Source organism: Bidens hawaiensis, unplaced genomic scaffold (assembly GCF_021521415.1).
Source record: "Bidens hawaiensis isolate Kalapana, Puna unplaced genomic scaffold, B.hawaiensis_p1.1 tig00041324_1, whole genome shotgun sequence".
Classification (NCBI taxonomy): domain Eukaryota; kingdom Viridiplantae; phylum Streptophyta; class Magnoliopsida; order Asterales; family Asteraceae; genus Bidens; species Bidens hawaiensis.
In genome coordinates, this window is record NW_027505713.1 from 120,782 (window position 1) to 136,685 (window position 15,904).

Genomic DNA, 15,904 nt, shown 5'->3' on the forward strand with positions numbered 1-15,904 from the left:
GGATATTAGTCTTTAATACTCGTAACTTTCATCCGTTGACTGATAACATTTTAAAATTTTGATATGTTACCCACCACTCACAACTTTCACTTTATTTGTCTTTGTCACTCCCTCAATAACGTGTGACTAACGTCGTTAGTGAAATCCCAGTTTTCCGGTGAATCAAACGATCAAAAACAAAGAAAAGAAAGGCGGCGCGGCGGCGCCATCTGATTCATGGGGGTTTGGACATCTACCGAAGGCGGCTGCAACAACTCCACGGTCCGGTTGACGCAAAGAGATGACCAATAGATAGCATACAAGGGTGTTCTAACGGTTGTGAAGTGCATCCGACAATCTGGTTTGACTTCTTGTCACATCGGTTTTCCGATGAAGATGACAACTCAGTCATAAAACGTCCACACCATCATCTTCACTAACTATGTTAGTCCTTTGCTAGTGAGAGAGTGACACAAACAAATAGGATATCAGCCAACAGATGAAAATTAAAATTTTTAAATAATTTCACAAGGTTAAACACCAACTGACTTTTCAGGTTTTTATTTAGAAATTTGAAAGGTTCATTAAAGTTTGTTAGTTCATATTTGAGTTTAGCCCGTTGTTTAATATTTACTATCAATGTTTAGTAATTTATATTATATGCCAAAATACATTTTATTTACTTATTAATAGTACTATATTTGTATACACATATATATTATAAAATATTTAAAAATTAAATATTATTGAAAGTTTTCAAACCAACCGACCAAAAGTTAAGGGAAAAAAAACAACCGTGAAACCAAACCGATGACCGGTTTCAGCGGTTTCACGGTTTCGAACCGAACCGTAAACACCCCTACCAAACATGACCATTATTATATTTTTATATTATTATATACTATTATATAATATATTATGTTTAAACGCAGGTAAACATGTATGAGATTAGTTTTTTTTTCCTTTTCGGATAACATATGGATATCTTCTAATATCATACCCGTCCCAAACCCGAAAAAGATTTTTATAACCATCCTCTAACCATTTAACACTCACTTTACCATGCCAAAACCGCAGTATCATCAAAACGACATTTATCTTCTAATATCCGACAAGCTAACTAACATACACTCCTACATCTATGCACTTGTGACATTAACCTATCAAGCTTTCTATTTGACAACTCGAATCTAAACACACCATCGTGTGAGTTCGTGCCAATGTGACACCCCGTCTCTTGTTCTAGTCTTTGAACCTCGTCTGTGCTACGTACAACTTTGTCAAAACAAACATACCGTCCACCACCAGTCTTGTTCATTTCCTCGTACACCTTTACGTGCGCCTCTGCTAGTTTGTTAACATCAACTGTCGCCAACAAACCGTGTTCATACATATCTTGACCACCTGCATATTATTGTTACTATGAGCTAGCCATCATTTTTTATATCTTTAAAGTAACTGTTAAATAAGGAAACCGGAAACCGACCTTTGAGGTATGCAATGGTGGATGTTGGATTTGAGCAGACGTAACGTGGGCTCGTGATGAGACCCGAGCATATTGTGGTCAATTTCAACCCCTTTTCCTTGGCTACACGCCATGAGGCCCGTTCGGCTTTTAGCTTGCCTAATGCATACCATAGCTGTAACATTTTAAATAACATGATAAGCATTTCACTAATTCAAGGGATGTTGGATTTTAATAATCCAAACTTTGTCCCATCGGCTGGCACTAACGAGCTTTTCACTAACAAGGTTAGATTCTGTTAGTTTTTTATGATGTGTACGATGATTTGGCAAAAATAGTGGCGTGGATTGCTTATGTGGTATAAAATTATTTTTAAATTAAAATTTTCTAACCAAAATAAACAAACTAAACCATTTTTTTAAACAAAAATAAACGAGCCGAACTACTTTTCTAACTAAAAATAAACGAACCGAACCACTTTTTTTAACAAAAATAAACAAACCGAACCACTTTTTTTAACAAAATAAACCGAACCACATTTTTTTAACAAAAATAAACGAACCGAACCGAACTACTTTTCTAATAAAAGAAAACTCAGGTCAAGAGAGTTCAGGTCAGAACGGTGGTGGTGGTGGTTCGGTTCATTTATTATTGTTAATAAAAGTGGTTCCGTTCGTTTATTTTTGTAAAAAAAAAAATGGTTCGTTTCGTTAATTTTTGTAAAAAAAAGGAGGTTCGGTCTGTTTATTTTTTTTATAAAGTGATTCGGGTCATTTATTTTTATATAAAAAAAAACAGAATCTAACCCCTTTAGTGAAAAGCTCGTTGGCAGCCAATAGGTCGAAACTTGCGACTGTTGTGGTACATTTTTAAAGTTTGGCTTAGCGCCAGCTAGTGGGACAAAGTTTGGATTATTAAAACAACAAAAGCCAATATCCCTTAAATCCTTAATTCAAATTTCATACGTATGTGAATAGAGTTTATTATTACCTTTTTGCTAGTGCAAAAAGATTCATCACTCCAACTATTGTGGTCTACAACATTAGACAAACTGTTGTCACTAGCATCTCTCCATATGCATGTTAATAAGGAAGATGTAAGCACATAGTTTCTAACAGATGAAGTTGCTGCACATGCTTCTGCTACATTTTCTGCGGCCTTCGCTTCTATTTCCGCCATGGATTTCTGTTAATATCATATGGTTGTTAGCCAGTCATGCGGACGCGACAACACAAAAACATGCACAAATGACTTAAAACACAAGTCAGAAATTAAAACGACAAAAGAATTTTAACATGGTTCGGTCCCGGTGAAGGGAACAGGGAACTACATATATAGGCTGCAACTAGGTTATATCATAATTGATTAATCAAACCGGCCCCAATAGCCTTTATTTCTCACCCGAACCGGAAACCCACAAATAAACCCAAAAGGTTAATATTTTAGGATGGTAAATTCAGAGTTGTCTCCAAGAATTTAAATACCTTAGCCGAGCTGAAATAAAATGTCTGGTATAGTTATTCTGTTTATTCGATTTTTATATCTTTTTAGTTTTTTAATTTAGTTTGGGTCCAATAACTTAAATGGATTATGAATTAAAAACAAATTTTGAGTCCAATAATTATAATATTAAGATCCATTCCTATTTTATATAAAAAAAGAGTTTAAAATATATATATATAAAAATATAGATATATATATATATTATTTTTGGCCCTCAAAAATTACGGGCCTCGGCCGAATGTACTACCCACAAGCCAGCCATGGGCAAATTTGTATTTATCGTCTTCCACTTCGTACGAGTTTAGTAGATATAAGTATAGATATTCCATCGGTTCTTTGCCCTTTTTGCTTGAACTCGGGGAGAATTTGGACACCTCTTTGGAAACAATGGGGTCGCTAGTAGAATTTGGAACGCTATTTGCAAGAGGCTTGACTTGTCGCCAGTGCACATGCTTCCAATTACTTGTATTTTGAATTGGATTGACACGCTTTCGAATTTCACTCACGGGTAAGAAAATAAAACTTATCCATGACGTCATTCATTCGGCTAGCGCATAAATAGGAGAAATGTTTTTTTGTTCGATTCTATAATTACGTATATAATTTCGTGGATAACAAATAGAGACAGGAAAATAAAATGTAGTGTTATATCGGACCGAGTGGATTAAAAATCCTCTTCTTGTCATGTATATGTTTAGTTAATTAGTTGTATAATAATAAAAGAGGCTAGATTAGTTGAATAGGTAATCTAATGGGAATAAACAAATAAATTATAGTTTTAAAGAGTCTAGACTGGATCATGTTATAATAATATTATTTTAATGAATTGAATATTCATTTGAATATATATATATCATGTTATTTTAAGCCGGTGGAAAATGACAGAGTTCTAGAAATGTGTCTAGAAGAAAACGAATGGTAAAACAATAATCCAAAAGACAAAGATGACAAATATATATATATATAGGATGGTTCATGCGAGAAGTAACTTTACAGCGATAAGTGCGAGAAGTTGATCTTAACCATTGATTATGTGTAATCAATGGTTTAAAATAAGGGATGGTGCTTTTGTAAATTCTAGATGTTCTAATCTAATTTAACATTGTAGAAAGGGTAAAATAGTCTAAAAATATGTATGCCTACATCAAGAAACCAAAGAAAGTTATGAAATCCCCTTTTTTATGCCACATTTAATGTGTAATTAATGTGTAATAAAAATTGGACTATGGTGTTTACGTACGTTATTGTTATGGTTTTGGTTTCTTCTAGAATAACATACATTCTGTGTACTTATTTTCTTTATTTTTAGATTTAGTTCATATATGATGATAATTTTGGTACATCGATCAACTTATATTTGAATCATTCATATAATAATTTATTATACATACACATACTAATATAAACCAACCAGAAAATAGTTTTGAAGCATTAAACTAAAAATGACCAATAAAACTAAAAAATCATGTGAAGAATATATTGTGTAGTGTAGGTTATAGTAGATGTGGGGACAATTATACAATATGTACTATGAATTATATGATAGTATGTTTAGGTGAAAATTTGAACTAGTTTAGCATGTGAAGGTTTATATGATGATTAGTATAGGTTGTTTATGCGTAGTGTGTGTAGATAAATATGATTATCTGTGTAGGTATAAATGATGCGTCCTTTTTAGAATATAGACATATAGATATTGTATTTGACTGTAATTCCTACACATAAATAGTCTAGTTAACTTAACACTACACACCAAATAGGTATATATTATTATCTTTTTTTAGAATATAGACATATAGATATTGACGATTATACAATATGTACAATGAATTATATGATAGTATGTTTAGGTGAAAATTTGAACTAGTTTAGTATGCGTAGATCAATATGATGATTAGTGTAGGTTGTTTACATGTAATGTGTGTAGATAAATATGATTATCTATGTAGGTAAATATGAGGCGTCTTTTTTAGAATATAGACATATAGATATTGTATTTAAATGTAATTCCTACACATAAATAGTCCAATTAACATAAGACTACACACCAAGTACATATATATTATTACTATGATGTTATAAATATGCATGGGTTAATATGATGATCAGTGTAGATTATTTATGTGTAGCGTGTGTAGGTAAATATGATAATCTATGTAGGTAAATAGGATAGATTTTATTTTTTAGAATATAGACATATAGATATTGTATTTAACTACAATTCCTACACATAATAGTTTAGTTAACTTAATTCTACCTGCCAAGTGTATATATATATATATATATATATATCTTACTATGATGTTATAAATATGTGTAGGTTAATATGATGATCAGTGTAGGTAGTTTACGTGTAGTGTATGTAGGTAAATATGATTATATGTGTAGGTAAATAGGATGGTTTTTTTTAATATAGACATATAGATATTGTATTTAACTGTAGTTCCTCCGTCTAGTTAACTTAACGCTACTCTCCAAGTACATATATCTTACTATGATGTTATAATTATATGTAGGTTAATATGATGATTAGTGTGGGTTGTTCATGTGTAGCGTGTGTAGGTAAATATGATATTATGTGTAGGTAAGTAGGATGTTTTTTTTAGAAAAGAGACATATAGATATTGTATTTATATGAAATTCATACACAAAAATAGTTTAGTTAACTTAACGCTACCCATCAAGTATATACATCTTACTATGAGGTTATAACTATGAGTAGATTTTTGTATAGACAGTGAAGGACTTGCTGCCATACAAATGGGGAAATTTTAGCCTAATAGTTTATGATGTTTAGTATTTTATGCATCTATTTGTTATTTCTTGTCTTTCAGTTTTATTAATGTGTATACTTTCTATGCATGATTTTTATTTGGTGATAACAACTTGATTCAAACGCTAGAATTGCTGATATGCAAGCATTAGAATAAAAATCGATTTAGATTGTTTATTTGTTCACAAATGAAACTGGGAATAAATCAATTATTTTCTCGGAAATTAAACAATACTTACATTATAAAATTGTTTAATTATTATATGTGTGTGTATCTTATCCCACATTATTGATCATTACCATATATAGAAAAAGCGGATTTTACTAAAATACCCCATTTATTAAAATAAATTATAAACAAAAGAAAATTTGTGATTGGTCCAATTGACTTCTCGCATTTCTCGCACTAAGAAACACTTTTGAAATGAACCTAATCCTATATATATATATATATATATATATATATATATATATATATAAAGAAAAAAAATAATCCTAAAATGTCCATGTACATTAAACCCTTATAAAATTGTCGGATCTGTCATATTTGTATTGTCGGGCGCTAATTTTGTTTTAACAAGTTATATCGAGCTATTGTCACATAAATTGTTGATCCGACGGTATTTGTTATGAGAGACATTATCCAGTGAGGTTTGACGGAATGTATTGTGAGACGATGCTAGTATCTATGAGATTAGACATTTTTTAATGAAATTTGATAAAAATAACCGGGTTTTAAAACATGCGCCTGCTACATTTAGACCGTCGGATCCAGTGTCGGCCCAAAGGGAGACTGAGGAGGGCGACTGGCCCAGGCTGAGTATCGCGAGAGGGCTATAATTGTAAAAAAAGTGCATATTTTATATATAATTTTGTTTTAAATAAAAGCCTACTAATTTGTTTTAACAAGTTATATCGAGCTATTGTCACATAAATTGTTGATCCGGCGGTATTTGTTATGAGAGACATTATCCAGTGAGGTTTGACGGAATGTATTGTGAGACGACGCTAGTATCTATGAGATCAGACATATTTTAATGAAATTCGATAAAAATAACCGGGTTTTAAAACATGCGCCTGCTACATTTAGACCGTCGGATCCAGTGTCGGCCCAAAGGGAGAGTGAGGAGGGCGACTGGCCCGGGCTGAGTATCGCGAGAGGGCTATAATTGTAAAAAAAATGCATATTTTATATATAATTTTGTTTTAAATAAAAGCCTACAAAATAGCTTCTTGGTGTATCGGTGAATTTTAAATTATAGAATTAAATATTATGGGTTCATTTCCAATAGCGAGTGTTTTTTTATAGAAAAAAAAATTCTTTGTTTTATACAAGTTATTTTATTAACTTGTTTATCCTTCGTATATTCGTATTGGGCTTTGAAAATGTCATCTAATTAATAAAACTATCAAATTAATTATCACATAATTAAAAACGAGATTTTACGGGCCCTTTTTTTACTCGCTCCGAACCCTAAAATTTTATGCGATTCTCAGAAGCCCTGGTCAATCCAAATCCAACAATTTTAATATAGACATTTTAACCACTCTAGAGTCAAATGAATAATCTTTTGATCTTTAGTGGTAAAAACAGTAAAATAGATATTTTTTTTGAGGATTTTCCACACACCTTTTTTTAATCTATAAAATATTAACTAATTAATAATTAATTATAGCTAGTTGTAGCATATGCGATAAGGTTCCATCATAGATTTGCGGTAAATAATAATAATAATAATAATAATAATAATGTATTCTGTCTACTTGTAGACTTACCGAGTACCCGGACAACCCGCTCGGATCAATGAAAGCCGCGGTATGCATCACCGCGCAACATCCATCGAAAGCTTTCATTAGGCTCTCGCGTTTAGTAAAATTCGCTACAACTACTCCTATCCGATTATTGCTTGTAATACTCGATGAGCCTTCGGTCTCATCCGAAACTTGAATCTCTCCCAACCGGTCTATATCTTCTACAATATCCGAACACTCGGGTTAATTGCGCAATATGTTTAATACAAGAGCGAATTGAATCAATTGCGTTTTACAACATTGATGCCGAATATTCTTATTCGGCAAGTCAATGTTCAAACTTCAAAGTCAACACAATCGATTCTCGGATTTATACACAAAATTGGTGAGTCGAATTGACCGACCAATTCCAATAATGTCCACCCTAAAACTTACTTTTTTAATCATTAGTTTACGAGATTTTTAACCAACTAAAACCTGCCACTTGTCCAAAAGAATCTCGTCTAATTCACCAAAAAAATCTTATCGGAAACCAAAATAAATCTCGTCTGACGTAAAAACCAAAATAAATCTCATCCGACTCAAAAACAATCTCGTCGGAAGCCAAAATAAATCTCGCCGAACACCAAAATAAATCTCGTCGGAGCCAAAATAGTCTCGTAAAAATAACCCCATCAGCTCCAACAACTTTTTCTTATAAAACTAGGACCCGACGGTCTTTTAACACGTGACAGAAAATGTTTGGTTAAAAAAGTCTCGTCATTTAGTGATTAAAAAACTGACCGGGCCCACTACTTTTGTCATTAACATTTTTGGAAAATAACTTTTTTTCGATACATACAATTATGCTAAAAAGTTACGTTACTAGCCCTTTTTAAATATCAAAACTTACCTTCGTTATCGACAATAATCCGAACGGCATACCCTCTTATCAAAAGATGTTTAACAATCGTGATACCAAGGAACGACACGCCACTTGTAACACAAACAAGCTTATGATCAACCAGATATTCATTTCCATTACCAACTACTACTCGCGGATGACTGCTTTCCTGTTCGGTGCAAACCTTAACAAGGACGCCCGAACAGGAAAGCAGCATCCGACGAAACTCCTCGATCTCGGCTCTACGGCTCTCGTCCGTCCGTACCACGCCCATTGAAGTCTTGAGACTTCAAGTAAAGAAATGTATGTATGATAATAATATAAGAAGAAAATAATATAGGCAATAACATGCGTAAAGCATTTTGCCTTTATATAATAACTGACTTCTGACTTGTGGCTTATAATTTGGCTCGGCGGCTTTTATTATTTGTTTATTGGTTGTGATATATTATAATTTATGTGTGGAAAATTATGGAGGTGTTAGGTGTAACATGAGGTAAATTAGGGGACATGGATATATATATATATGGGTCATATATTGTGATAATGTTTTGTATGAAATTTAAAATATTTTTTTTTATTTTAATAGTATTTTAATATATATATTTTTTAATTTTAATAGTATTTTCAATATTATTTTGTTCATCAAATCTTCATCATGTTAAGTTCTCTTCTTGTTAAATAATTATCAATTGATTTCTAATTTTTTTTATTTTAATAGTATTTTAATATTTTTTTTTAATTTTAATAGTATTTTCAATATTATTTTGTTCATCAAATCTTCATCATGTTAAGTTCTCTTCTTGTTAAATAATTATCAATTGATTTCTTTAATAGAAAGATGATGTTTTTATGTTAGGTCACTGCATTCTTTAATTTTGGAGAGTCGTGTTATTTCACTCAGGCCATACTATGTTATCTTAACCGGGTCAACGCTGACTTCAGGGTGGCTTGGGAGTTTCCCCCGGAAAACCGTACCGCTCGACTGCCAATTGACAGTCGTTGTGTCACCACAAGAGCATAACTCTCTGGCGTAACACACAGTGGGACTTAAACCCGTGTGGACTCGGGATTTGAACTGACAACATCGCAAGACCTAGCTTAAATCCGTCGTTGTCAATATCCACCCAAAGTGTCACAAGTAGGGATTGAACTTGGGTTTTCATTACAGAACTCCAAGTCTCCTTCCACTATACCATATTGCACTTAATGACTTTAGCTTTTAGGATATATTATATAAGATTTAAGTTATGAAAACATCTGTTACAGTGAGTTACACGAGTTGAACAAAGAAAATATATGATGAAAGTTTAGTAATTATATATATATAACATCAAAAGTATTATATGGGTGGAATCCAGTTTATACTTGTTTTTCAAATCTCCTTGTCAAGTTATATGTGAAATTTTCAATAAAGGTTCTTACGGTTAAAGAAAATGTAACATTGCTTTAATAAAAAAAACTCATAAAATTCACATTTCATCTAAGTTATTATGCATGTCTATTTAATTCTACTTTTGTCAATTTACATTCACTGGATATGGCATGTGAATGAATATTAATTAAATTTGTCATGTCAATCAATATCCATAGACTATGCAATGGTTAAATCAATATGGATAGTTAATCTCTTACATGTATAAATATATTATTTTAGTTGTTTATACATCAACAATAATTTACTTTATGAAATAGTGAAAAATTCATGTTTAAGTTGTATTGTCATGATTTTAATTAGATTATCATAAAAGCACAAAGTTGAAGGTAAATCCTTGTTTACTTCCTATCAGTCTACTCTACTACAAGAAGAGAGAATAAAAATTACTAGGTGGTGCTCATCTTTGTAATAATAGTTACAACATTTTTGTTTACTTGGATTTATGAATTCACATATAAATTTGTGAAAATTGACTGTGCATAAAGCATCAACAGATGAGAAAATACATGATTTTTGGAAAGTTTTTACTAACTTTTTTTTTAAATATGTGGCATGCGTGCCCCGAGATCTTGAGTGTCCCATACGAGTATAAAAATTGAGGCCTTATATATAAAAAAAATTCTCAAAGTCATTGATAATTGCTTTAATTATTTGATGAAACACCGAACTGATTGTGGGCGAATTGCGACACTTAGGGAGCCCGTAGTGGGCGAGAAAACAACCCATTTTTGGGCGACAAACAATTTTAACACCGCACCCCCCCCCCCCCCCCCGCCGATAAATGGGGCGATAGGGGGGGACAGAAATACTCTCCGCCTGTTTGTGTGTGTATATAATTATTATATATGTGTGTGATATATATATATATGGGGGACTACGACATCATTACACCCTAAAAACAAAAATATATCATTACTAAATGGACGTCATGTGTCGCAATTCGCTCCAATTTGTAGCCTATTCACTGCATATAGATAGCCTTATGTTGTTTGTTTGACTTCTAAAATATATGTCTATCTTGGTGTAGGTAACATGCTATATCTACTTATCTAGTTATTAAATATGGAATAGATTATGATAGTGTTCTAGACTTCTAGTTTCTATTAATGGTGTATAATTTGGTAAAGTGGAGTGTTAAATAAACTTATGTGATTGATATGGTAAACAACATACATATTTGTTAAATGTATGCTAGTGAGTTATTAGCTTGGAAGTAAGAACTAGTTTTTTTTTTTTTTTTTTTTTTTTTTTTTTTTTTTTTTTTTGGTGAGACACCATAGGTCATTATTAATTGATAGTAGGTGTAAGGCTTACCTTGAATTGTGGCCTAGATGGATTTCTAGAAGCATGTTAGAACCAAACTCGTTTGCTCGCAAAACCCGGTCACAAATACCTTGGTCCCCACACCACTTTGATCCGTGAGAAACTTGGTCAAACCCGAAATCGTTCAACCCATATAAAAACTAGCAAAAGTGATCAAACCTTCTTGTTTAGCCAAATAAATTCAACCAACTAGGAAACATAACCAACTATGACTGGTTTGTCATTATTGGTTCATCAAGTTCACCGACTTGTGACTTGGAGTTGGAATTTACTTTCGACACACTTTCATATCTTTTTGTGTTTTCAGTAGATAGCTTAGTGAGCATGGATTACATGTACTAGTTAAATTTTCAAACTTGGATTACATGATTTTGGATACGTAGAATAATTTACTACATTTTCCCAAATGAATACTTGCCCATTGAGTGCTCTACCTCGGGCCATCGACATCATACGCTCTACTGAATAGATTTCGCGGAAAACCAGCTATATCCGATCTTGGTTGGCCTTTCACCCCTAGCCACAAGTCATCTGCCAAAGAAAGCGGTTTGATCCAAAGTCGGCATGAAATCTAAGGCTTTGAGCTCTTTGTCCGAGGACGATCTCCTAATTGCTAGTCCGAATCAAGGGCTAAAGTCCGAACTCACGATTTGACGGAAGCTGTACGACTGAGCAGTGGATCTCCTGACTCGACTAAAAAAGAATGGACGCGCTCTGCCCCCAGCAAAGGACTTCGTTGGCTGGAATAAAAGCACAATAAGTTGCTTTACAAAAGGAGTCCTTAGTATGTGTCAAAACCGTTATAGTACTACTACACCGAAGTCTCGTACTCGAACTGGCAAGAACGGCCCAGCTTGCTGGCTGACTATTACCTGCTTACTTACTGGCTGACTTGGCAGCTGCCTTGAAAGCCTATTCCGATGGCGAGCAGTTACGATGGCTCCTTCCTAAATAAGTTAAGTTATCTAAAAGTCAGTCTTTCTTTTTGTTTTCAACGATCTAGTGCTTGGTCCTTCACCTTTATGAGTAGGACTGACTCCCTTGCATAGGTCTTATGTTCAGTACTTCGTATCAGGTTCTATCTATGGGACCTTCACGATCATTTTTTGGTTCTTTCTGAAAAAACAAACCTAAGAGGTCCGTGACTGACCCTGTGTTCAGCACATGAGTGAGTGTTACCGCGTATTTAGTGGAAGCAGATAGTTAGGGACTGACCCGGTACCACTTTGAGTTACTGCCCCAAAGTACTAGTATATTCTTGAATAGCATGGCTGGGGGCTAAGATAACTCAAATGGGAGAGCCGTGTTATGGGTGACCTTATTGCACGGTTCAGAGAGCACTTGTGTATGTGATGCAAGTGAACGTGTACGAAAAAGCTGTCGTAAAGTTTCGTTGTTCGTTCCGTCGTCGACCCTATCTATGTTTCTATGATGGCCCAAGAACACGCTCATTCTCAGCCGTAGAGAGACTTTTGAATTGCGAGGTACCATTACGAGCTCAATATATACGAGTGTTATTCCGTGAAATAACTCGAATTTCAAATCATTCACTTGCTTTAACTACTCATGCTATGGATATGGGAGCATCAACTCCGTTCCTGTGGGCTTTTGAGGAGCGGGAAAAATTGTTGGAATTCTATGAAAGAGTCTCGGGAGCCAGGATGCATGCCAGTTTCATACGACCAGGTGGAGTGGCACAAGATCTGCCTCTTGGCTTATGTCGAGATATTGATTCCTCCACACAACAATTTTCTTCTCGTATCGACGAATTAGAAGAGATGTCAACCGGCAACCGTATCTGGAAACAACGATTAGTGGATATTGGTACTGTCACTGCACAGCAAGCAAAGGATTGGGGATTCAGTGGTGTAATGTTAAGAGGTCGTGCGACATGAAGACATTGATCGCAATATGAGGGAAGTTCCCATCAGGCAACAACGGTTCTGCCTGACCCTACTTAAGCATGCATATTGTTTCAAGTGTGAACAGCTGCCCAAAAGAAAAACCGCCTGGAAGTCCGAGGACCTTTAGTACTGTACTCTACCCCCGAACTAGCAGCCTTCGCGCCAAGCAAGACCGCCCTTGTCCCTTTCCTTTATCCATTCCGCCTCCTTCTTTGCTTTGTTCCAATAGAGTCTAAGGCAAAGCTAAAGTGGTTCGTATGCCTACTTTACCTACTTGACGAAAGGGAACGAACTTAGTTTCGTTTCCGGGTTTATGGATTGGATTCAGTCAGCCTCACTCCTTCCTTTTTATGTTGTCGTGATGGTTACCGGCGAACGCTCCCAAAGGCGACCCTCTCGAGTTTCCGGCTGTTTTCTATATTGAAGTAGCCTTTCGGGGCGAATCATAAGAGAAGAAAAGTTAACAGAAGGTTGAGAAGTAGTACGCCCGGTTCACCAGGTTCTACCACTGTAGGGCCAAATCATAGTCAAAAGAAGAGTTTGATCCTGGCTCAGAAGGAACGCTAGCTATATGCTTAACACATGCAAGTCGAACGTTGTTTTCGGGGAGCTGGCCAGAAGGAAAAGAGGCTCCTAGCTAAAGGTAGTTTGTCACCCAGGAGGTGAGAAGAATTGAGAACAAAGTGGCGAACGGGTGCGTAACGCGTGGGAATCTGCCGAACAGTTCGGGCCAAATCCTGAAGAAAGCTAAAAAGCGCTGTTTGATGAGCCTGCGTAGTATTAGGTAGTTGGCAATGTTCTATCGGTTATCACCACATAACCCACACCTCATAGACCTTTATCCAGGGTGGAGAGCGAGACTGACCATTCATTCGACTATTCTAGAGCCTATTCTAACTCCACTATAAAAGAAGGTCCTACTACTTGTGTGAAATCAGTCGCTTGAGAGCTTCGGGCTAGGTTATGGACGAGAGGCTAGGTACGATTTCCGAGCGAATCAAGGAGAGAGCGATGACAGTGACTTTATCCTAGCTAAGAAAGGTAATCGATCCCCTTTCCCAACGGAAGAGGATGGAAAAGTTCAACCGATAGGGAGAGAAGGCGTTGGTGAGGCGACCGGAAGGCAGTTTAGTTTACTGTTAGAAAGCGAGAGTAGCTGTCTTTAGGGTGCTAGTTCCCTTTCTAACAAGCTGACCGGAATAGCGGCCCTCGCTTCTAGTCCCACTTGTAGCCTGATCGGGACTTCTTTCTCTCTTGCTTGAATGCCAACCAACTTTTCTGACTCTGGTTAGTAGCTCTATACTTTCACCCGCTTGAATACCTTATCTTGCTGTAAGTGAATTAAGGTACTTTACTTGTCTCGTTAGAGAAAGGCAGCGAAGTAGAAAGCGAAGCTGGAGCCTTAGCTGCCTTATCAAAGGAAAGCAAAGGTTGAGCCAAGCTACTTGTTCACTCTGGGTCCCATCCGTCCTTGAACCGCCAACTCCATTCACTGCCTTCTCTCCAGAACTCCAGTTTGGCTTGGTTACTGGAACTCAACAGCCTAGCTTCGCTACAGAACTATGATCTACGACCACCCTCTCTCAACCGAAGCCATCGTAACATAACATATGTATCAACGATTCCAAAAAAGGACAGGAAATTGGATCCATCCCTGGAGGCATAGGCATAGACGAAGAAAGCAGAAACATAGGGGTAGATGAAAGCAGGGATTGAATGAGGGATGAATCTTCTGAACTGCTTGAGAGCTGGAAGATTGGGATATCCCGACTTCCAATTCTTATACCCGCTTTTAAAGGTAATATATCGACCTTTGATGGGGGGCTCTCACAGGTCTACTCGCCAGTGTCTTCCTTCCACACAAGTTCTACCTACGCTTCCCGGTTATAAGATCTCATACGGAAGAAGAGCCTCTAGGATCATTCATCATCCTCAGCAGCTTGAGCAGGCTCCTCAATGGCTTGGATAGCCCCTGAAGTAATATCCTAACGTGTACTCAAGAACACAAGAAAAGAGCTTTTCAATGGCCATCTGATGCAGAACCGATGCGAGAGGGAGAATCAATATGGGAGAAGCGGGGATTGAGAGCTTTCAAGAACCAGTGGAAAGGAAAGACTTGTTCCCTGCATTCCTTTCTTTCCAAAGAGAGTCATTAGTGCTAGGGCATAAAAGCTTTGATTTAATGAACGCCACCTTGGTTGTATTGTTTTCAAACAAATCCAATGTTGGGCCGGTAATAGCCGAAGGTAAAAAAGGGGGAGATAGAGAGAGGAGATTCAGAATAGTCACTCCACTCCATGGATAGTACACACAGATTCTTCTTTCATTTGCAATTCCTTTCGGGTCGGAAACGTGGGCTGCTGGTGGGGCTGTGCCCCTTCTCCCTCTTCTTCCGCTTTACAACCGGAATAAGGAACCTTAGAATTCACCCCGATGAAAAAATGTTGAGAGGCTAGCGATAGTAGAGTAGTTGGCGAACGGTGTTTTAGTTTGAATGACTTCTGGGCACAAGTGCCATTCTCGCCTACTCTTCTATGGGAGGACTGAGAGGCTTTCCCTGAGCAAATAAGGTGAAAGGGGCCAAAGGATGCTAAATCATTACTGTTAGAATGAGTTTTCCAGTCGTCGGTGCAAAACGAAACTTAAGAGCTCTTCCGCTCAGGTATAGTGAAAGGTGTCTCCCTTGTGTATGCGTATCATTTGTTAGTACTTGCCCTTTCTTTCACATAACACTTCTTTCTTTTATCTCATATATCCAGTTATTGTCTACCCCTCGATATGAAGATGGTTGGACTAACTAAAGCCAGACGCGTAGCGGTCAGGAAAAAGAAAGCCTTGTTGAAGTTTGAAGTCAACCAAGTAAGCCAGAAAGACCAGCTGTAGG

At 35.9% G+C, this 15,904-nt stretch overlaps 1 protein-coding gene across 1 annotated transcript; it reads right to left on the reverse strand.

The window, feature by feature from the left end:
- Positions 1 to 1,035: 1,035 nt before the first annotated feature.
- LOC143614915 (cinnamoyl-CoA reductase-like SNL6) lies at positions 1,036 to 8,633 on the reverse strand. The gene is made up of 5 exons (XM_077088211.1): positions 8,365 to 8,633; positions 7,497 to 7,693; positions 2,435 to 2,629; positions 1,466 to 1,619; positions 1,036 to 1,383 (listed from the first exon to the last, which is right to left on the reverse strand). The coding sequence occupies exons 1-5, from the start codon at positions 8,627 to 8,629 to the stop codon at positions 1,100 to 1,102; spliced, it is 1,095 nt and encodes a 364-aa protein (XP_076944326.1). The 5' UTR covers positions 8,630 to 8,633; the 3' UTR covers positions 1,036 to 1,099.
- Positions 8,634 to 15,904: the final 7,271 nt, after the last annotated feature.